This window comes from Callorhinus ursinus, unplaced genomic scaffold (genome assembly GCF_003265705.2).
Source record: "Callorhinus ursinus isolate GAN/ISIS: 27379988/994484 unplaced genomic scaffold, GSC_fseal_2.0 scaffold18, whole genome shotgun sequence".
NCBI lineage: Eukaryota > Metazoa > Chordata > Mammalia > Carnivora > Otariidae > Callorhinus > Callorhinus ursinus.
Window position 1 is genome coordinate 224,836 of NW_027397080.1, and position 7,141 is coordinate 231,976.

The 7,141-nt window shown below is 57.8% G+C and overlaps 1 protein-coding gene across 1 annotated transcript; it reads right to left on the reverse strand.

Annotated features, from left to right (window-relative positions):
* Positions 1–884: 884 nt before the first annotated feature.
* On the reverse strand, positions 885–6,797 carry DMBX1 (diencephalon/mesencephalon homeobox 1). Its single transcript, XM_025857213.2, has 5 exons — positions 6,776–6,797; positions 6,154–6,319; positions 2,752–2,930; positions 2,138–2,486; positions 885–1,336 (listed from the first exon to the last, which is right to left on the reverse strand). The coding sequence occupies exons 2-5, from the start codon at positions 6,305–6,307 to the stop codon at positions 885–887; spliced, it is 1,134 nt and encodes a 377-aa protein (XP_025712998.1). The 5' UTR covers positions 6,308–6,319; positions 6,776–6,797.
* Positions 6,798–7,141: the final 344 nt, after the last annotated feature.

The following is a 7,141-nucleotide window of genomic DNA, read 5'->3' on the forward strand; positions in this document are numbered from 1 at the left end:
AAGAGAACATGACCCATGACCACTTCTAAATGCCAGGCTTGAGGGAGAGCGGCGAAGGGGGCCAGCTCCAGGGGCAGCAGGGTCTCCAGCGGGGGCCTCCCACCCCCCACTGGGGATGGAAAGGAACAGCAGTCTAGAGAGGGCCCGTGCAGGGAGGAGACGGGCAGGTGGGAAGAAGCAGGAGGCGAGGGACAGGAAGAAGCAAAATTACTAAGAGTGAAAAGTCAAAATCCCAAACAAAACAAAGCCTGGGGACTGACAACACCACACAGCCAGCACCAAAGAAAGAAAGCAGGAGTGGGGAGAAGAGACGTGGGCCAAGGGCCGGAGCTGGGAAGCTGGAGGCTGGGGAGAGCAGGGTAGGCAACCAGACAGAGGCAGGTCAGGGAAGAAGAGGGCGGAGAGAGACAGAGGAGAGGCAGAGAGCCATGTGGAGGCCGGAGGTGGAGGCAAGGGCTACAGGGGGCCTGGGGCAGGTGGGTGGGGGCCTGAAAATATAGCTTTATATATTTATATTTATATATCACATTCCACACATCGACTTACTAGGAGGCAGAGGGGAGGGAGGGCGGGCAGGGAGGAGGCCGGGCTGGGGTGAGGATCTGGCCACTGAGGGCCTCACTGCCTTGCAGGAGGCCGCAGGCGCCCTGGCCTCACCTCCCCCTGCCCCATTTGGCCTCCATGGGATCCGAGCAGGGCCATGCAGAGGGTGTGCAAGTGTGGGCTTCACCTAGGACTGGGACTCGGGGAGGGGGAGAGGGAGCAGGACTCCAAGGCCCTGGGATCCCTGGGCTCATAGAGTTAACTCCTTGCAAGCCATCTGGGGGTAACCCTGGGGCTGGGAGGGGACACCCAAGACCCCTGGCTGGGTTGGAGGCCAGCAGTCAGTTGGGCAGTGTATCGAGTCCCAGAGAGGCCGCGTGCTGCTTGGCCCGAAGCCGCAGGTTCTCGATGCTCGTGGTTTTACTGTTCAGGGCAGCCGAGGCAGGTGCCAGGCCGGCGGGGGGCGCGGGCAGCAGTGGGGACCCCCACACGCCCTGGTGGGCAGCAGCGGCTGCTGACAGGGACTGGTAGTAGGACTGGCAGTGCAGTGAGCCCAGGGGGGCCATGTTAACACCCAGGTAGGGCACGGCGGCAGCGGCCGCAGCAGCAGCAGGGGCCGGGCCCCCCACTTCGAAGGATGAGTAATGTACGAGGTTGTTGGTGGCCGCCATGTGCTGGCGGAATTGCTCCTGCAGACGGAAGAGGCTCAGCGGGGAGGAGGAGTAAGAGTGGGAGGGGCCCAGGAGGCCGCCCCCGGGGGCTGCGGGAGCCAGGGTCAGGCTGCCTGGGGAATCTGCAAGCAGAGAAACCGAGAACCAAGGACTCAGGACAAGGACAATGGTCTGCCGGGGCGGGGGGGCGGGGGGCTCCCTCAGACTTCCCACCCCCTCGGCACTGCAGACAAGACAGGTATTGGCTGAAACCATACCCACTCATCTCAGCCAAGGCACCTGCTGAAGCATCCCTCAGGATCCTGGGAGGGAGGGACCCAGGCTTCCTGGAGTGGGGGGGCAGGGACCCTGCCAAGGCCCCCATGTCTGACTTCTTGGGGATACTCCTTTTCTTTTCAAGAACTGTCACCTTCCCTTCCCCTCTCCTGTCTGTGGCTCCTCCCACCCACCAGCTCTCTGCCTGGGCTCAGGATGTGTGTCTGAGATAGGCCTCGTGCCACAACTCCGTTCCTTCAAAAACGTGGTTCTGAGTCTCTGCAGCGTGTGAGAACCCCTGGTACCAATGTGGTATTCACCCAATAGGCACTGCTTTGTCTGTACTGGTTGTTAAATACCTTCATATTTCCATGATGGTTGATTAATAGCTTTTGCCCCGAGCTCCCCAAGTCCCCTCCCCTGCCACCCTCCCCAGAACCCCCAAGACCTTCTGAGGATTCAGCAACTGAAGAGTGAAGAACTGGCACAGGCCTGCTAGGGCCAACTCCCCTAACGGGCCATGCCCTAGTGCCCTATGGTAAAAGCTGACTCTCCCCGCTGCTCTGATCCACCTCACGTCCCCAGGCCCCTGTCCCACCAGATCTGGCTGTTCTCCCTGGGCTGGGCCCCCACCCACCCACCCACCCACGGCACCTGCCAAGCCTCACCTGCCTTGGGGCTGCCCCTCTTGCAGCCCAGCCCCTTGCTCTCAGCCCCAGGGCTCTTCTCAGCTTTGGGATCCTCGGCCCCTGCCCGGGGATCCTCCTCCCGGTCTGGCTGGTCCTCAGGGGCTGACTCACTGGCCGACTGCTCAGACAGGCTCAGGTGAAGCTCGGCAGGGGGGTCACCACTGGGCAGGCTTGGGGGCTGTTCAGTCTCCAGCTGGGTGTCTGGGGTTGGGGCCTCTGTCTTGCCTTCCCCGTGGGAGCCCTCGGCCTCCTTCTGCTTCTGGAGCTGCTCTTTCTGCAGGCTGCGCTGCTTCTTCCGGAACTTGGCCCTGCGGTTCTTGAACCACACCTGGGGATGGGAGAGGAGTTGTAGGACGTGGCCTGGGTGCTCTGGGAGGGGAGGCGCATGACAGCATTGCTGTCCGCACCTCCCAGGAAACATGCACCCTCCACCGCTTCCCAAACCACCCCCCACCCAGCTAGCGCTGCAGGCCTTCACGGGTAGAGCAGCTCCGCCCCACTTGGGGGCGAAAATGCCAGCTCCGCGGCAGCAGGAAGCAGACTGATGGGCTGGTGCCTGTCTGCAGGGTCTCCTCAGAGGTACGGGGCCCTACCTGCACCCGGGCCTCTGGCAGGTTGGTGCACATGGCCAGCCTCTCACGCATCACCACATCTGGGTAGTGGGTCTTCTGGAAGGTCTTTTCCAGGGCCTCGAGCTGCTGAGCGGTGAATGCCGTGCGGCTGCGGCGCTGTTTGCGGTGCTGGGAGCCATAGCGGGCCTCCAAGATGATGTCTTGAAATGTACAGCCGTTGGAGGGCAAGGAGAGGGGGCCCATTTAATTATGGGAAATGGGTTCTGAATCTTACTTTGCTCTGATCCCCCTGTGGACACCCGGGTCCTTGCAGAGCCAGGTCCTGACCCTTTCCCCTCAGAATTCACCCATGTTCTCTCCGTGTGGCTGGGGTTCCAAGATCTCCCCGCAGCCACATTCGCCATAAGGACCACAGAGCTCTGACTCATCTCCATGAACCTCTGTCAGGAATATGGTTGACAGAGTCCTCGTCTGGTTTGGCGGTGGGTGGGTAGGTAGGTGGACATTGCTCCAAGATCCTTAAAGTCCTAGGATGCTATGAGTATAATATTCTAAGACCACATGACGCTAATAATCTGTACATCAGTGTCACAAAGGTTCTAACATCCCATGATCCTTCGATTCTGGGTACCGGCAGAATACTGGCCCCTGGCTATGCGGAGCCAGGCTGGCAGCTGGGACATATCTGCAAGGTCTAGTTAGGGGAGGTCTAACGGGTAGCCCTAATTCACTGGTACTTGATTCTATGTCGTCTGGGTATGACTCTCATTACCCCAGTTGTTCTATGCGTCTCTGACGGCAGGACCTGAGGCTCCTGCTCTCATGTCTCCTCAACAGAAAACCTGGCTCCGGCAGGACCCTCAGAGCACAGGAAAGTTTTTGCATCTAGTCTTGACCCCTTTGGCTCCTTCCTCAAAGGAGGACAAAAAAACTAAGTTCTAAACACCACAGGTTTTGGAGCAGAGACAGAGCTGGTGGACCACTGCTTCTATGGTCCTGCTTGCACATTGGTAACATGAAGACAACTCAGGGGGCGCCTGGGTGCCTCAGTCAGTTAAGCATCTGCCTTCGGCTCAGGTCATGATCTCAGGGTCCCGGGATCAAGCCCCATTTCGGGCTCCCAGCTCAACGGGGAGCCTGCTTCTCCTTCTGCCTGTGCCCCTACCCCCACTCATGCTCTCTCTCTCTCTCTCTCTCTCTCTCTCTCTCTCTCAAATAAATAAATAAATAAATAAATAAATAAATAAATAAAATCTTTAAAAGGAAGAAGAAGAAAGAAAACAATTCAGGATAGAGGTCTGCCCAGGGCTGGTGTCTAGGATCTAGCCCTTCTGCCTCATTAGACTCCGGTGGATGGACAGTAACCTCTCTCCCCTGCCTCCCATAGCTGACAAATGGATCCTGGGCTGTCTACATTGAAGAGAACCTGAGCTGTGTCAGGCTCTGATAGGATTGCCAGGGTCCTTCCTCTGTACTCCAGGTACTGGGGAGACATCCACAACCCCCTAAATGAGGAAGGATGCAACTGGGTTTCCAGAAAGGCTCAGACTTTGGGTTGCTCTTTCAGCTTCAAGAGGGAGCCCTGAACCTCTCACAAATTGGCACTAATCCCAGCCTGGACTGAGCTCCTGTTGGTTACCTGGGGACTGGGGACCCCTCAGTCAGCTGAACCTTGGTTGAGGGAGCAAGAGTTCAGCATCCTGCTACCGGCTCCAGGGACCAAAATGGTGGGTGATCACAGGGGAGGCCAGGCTGTCTGCCCCTCAGCAGAACTTTCTACCAGAAGGTGAGGCCTCTAAACAAAGGCCCACCTGGAGCTCATGTCCCTCCTTCTTGAGAACTGGAGAATTGGGGTAGAGTGCTAACTATTCCAGGTCTTCTGCCCCCACCAGCGGAGGGGAGCCCCTGTCCCCAGTTCCTCTCTGGGTCTAGCACACAGTGAGAAGCCGGTGTCTCCACCAGGTTGGACATAGGGAATTTACTGCCAACCAGGGAAGTACCCAGTCAGGACAGGACCGTACCCACATCCCACACTGGAGACTCATGTCCCACGCTGATCTAGAGAAGGTAACCAGGGGCTCCGTTTTATCCACTGAGCCCTGCCCCAAGGCCTGGCAGGGTCTCGAGGAGTGGAAATGGCCGCCTCATGCTCCCTTCCAGGCCCGCACCTCTTCCCCAGCAGGGTCCTCATATCTCTCATCCCTTTTCTGTGCCTTTGCTCATGCGCCCCCCTCACCGACGGCGTGGCTCCCGCCCCACAGCCTGCAGGAAGTCCTCTCTGACTACACCAGCCCCACTGCTCTGAGCTGCCCCACCAAACGACCCTCGCCACACTCCTGCCATGCTCTCCTAGGTGTCTAGGAGCACCGATCCCCCAGGTGCTCTCAAGCCCTCTGAGTACTGCCTGGCACAGGGCTAGGCCCACGTGGACTCACCAGCTGCTCAGGGTTTGACCTGGGACAGGAGAGAGTGGGTGGCACCCCCTCCCAGGAATCATGCCCCTCGCCTATGCTGTCAAGTCCTTCTCACGCCCAGTGAGAGGCTGCAGGGCAGGGGGCAACGTTCCATTGAAGGTGGAGGGAGACACAAGCCTGCAGCTCCCTTGTGGCCACTTACCTTGGGACTTGAGTAATAATGACTTCTGAGCACATCCCAGTCTCTGCCGAATACCTTGCATACCTTACCTCAAATAACTTCCCAGCCAGCCTATTGTCCCCTCTTTGTAAGGGGAGACCCAGGCTCAGAGAGGAGAGGTGAATGGGCAGATCTGCAGTGACCACAGATCCGGGACTTCAAAGCTCTATTTTTAGCCATCACGTCATGTTCAATGCCCCCAGCCCCGCCCCCACCTAGATATAACCTCTCTGAGCCTCAGTCTCCTGGTCCATAAAATGGAGGTAATAACCTCTCTTCCTCGGCCTTGAATACTGTGATGCACACAGAAAGCCTCACACAGCCCCTGGCACATCATCGGCATTCAAAACACGGGAGCTGTTATTCTTTATGTGCCTTCCTGCGCCTGAAGTATCCTCCCTGGGCACTCCAGCCCTCTTCTGGCTACTTCCCAGCTACAATCCTCGAGGCTACTCCCTTACCCTCCTACCTCAGCCTTCGTCTGTGAGATGGGCTAATGCGTCCCCCCACCACCATAGGGCTGTTAAAGGAATCTGAAGCCTTGGGGCGGCTCCAGTGCCCAGCACAGCGCCGGCTAACAAGGAGTGCTCTAGATGGTCATACATAGATTTTGAATCGACACCTCTCTGTGCTGCTGAGTGACCTGGGACTTCCAGGGCCTCCTAAAGTAAACTTTCCCAGTGCTCCCTCCCTCCCTCCTACTGGGGGACTTCCAGAGCCTCCCCACCCAGACCTCTCCTCCACCCCCCACCATTCTGTCCCCCAGGGTCCCATCCCCACGGCCCTTACCAGCCAAGCGCTCAGCCAGGGTAAGTGCATGCACCGAGGGCCGGTAGTCCGGGGCGTGCTGGGCCTGCTGGGCCGCCTGCTGGTGCAGGTTGTACATGGCACTGAGAGAGTTCATTGCGTGCAGCGAGTAGCCGTTCACCCCGTAGTGCTGCATCGCGGCATGCGCCTGCCGACGGGGAAGGAGGAGAAGGGGACATGAAACAGGGTATCGCACTCTGCCCTGGGGAAGACACCAGCCCCAGCCCAGACCTGGGACGCCCGCCTCAGCCCCAAGGGCTTCTGCCCTTCCATCGGAAAGCACCCCATGCTCTGGGGTCAGACTGCGTGGGCCGGAATCTTAACTCTGCCACTCAGGAGCTTTGTGACTTTGGACAAGTCACTTCACTTCTCTGACCCTCAGTTTCTCCCTCTTCAAAATGGGGCTAATCATAGAACTTATCACACGGGTTTGTTGCAAGAATTAAGAGGAGCATTTACCATAGGGCCTGGCACATAGCGTGTGCTAAAAAATGTCAGTCATTGTGATTTATCAGCCCTGTTGCTTCTTTCCGAAGCCATGTCTCCACTTAGTCACCCAGGCGCTGTCTTATTTGTACCTTCATTGATTCACTCACACACTTACTATTCATTCAACCATTGAGGCCCACATGGGGCCAAGTCCAGGGCTGGACTGGGGACACTGAGGCGTTTGACGAGATCATGGATTAAGACCTTCATGTGCTGCACAGACGTAAGAACCTATCGTTATGACTGTTACCTATTCACTACCATCACCTCCCTCTATTTACCATTTCCCCAAGAGCAACCAACCCCATTTACAGATGGGTCTACTGAGGCTTAGAGAAAGAGCAGGGACATGTGGAGGCCACATAGCCAATCCAGGGCCCAGCCCACCCACGCTGCTTCAGCCTCATTCTTTGGTGGTCAAGTTATCATCCTTCCTACTGAGAACGCCCAGCTCAGCATGAGGTCCTATCAGCCCCAGGTC

Bases quoted from the DNA above. Each gene is read 5' to 3' on its own strand.
- DMBX1 (XM_025857213.2), bottom strand. From the start codon at position 6,307: ATGCAGCACTACGGGGTGAACGGCTACTCGCTGCACGCAATGAACTCT. The intron at 2,487-2,751 runs GTAGGGCCCCGT...TCCCATCCCCAG, and splicing joins TGCCAGAGGCCCGGGTGCAG to GTGTGGTTCAAGAACCGCAG. The intron at 1,337-2,137 runs GTGAGGCTTGGC...CTCTGCTTGCAG, and splicing joins GAGGGGCAGCCCCAAGGCAG to ATTCCCCAGGCAGCCTGACC.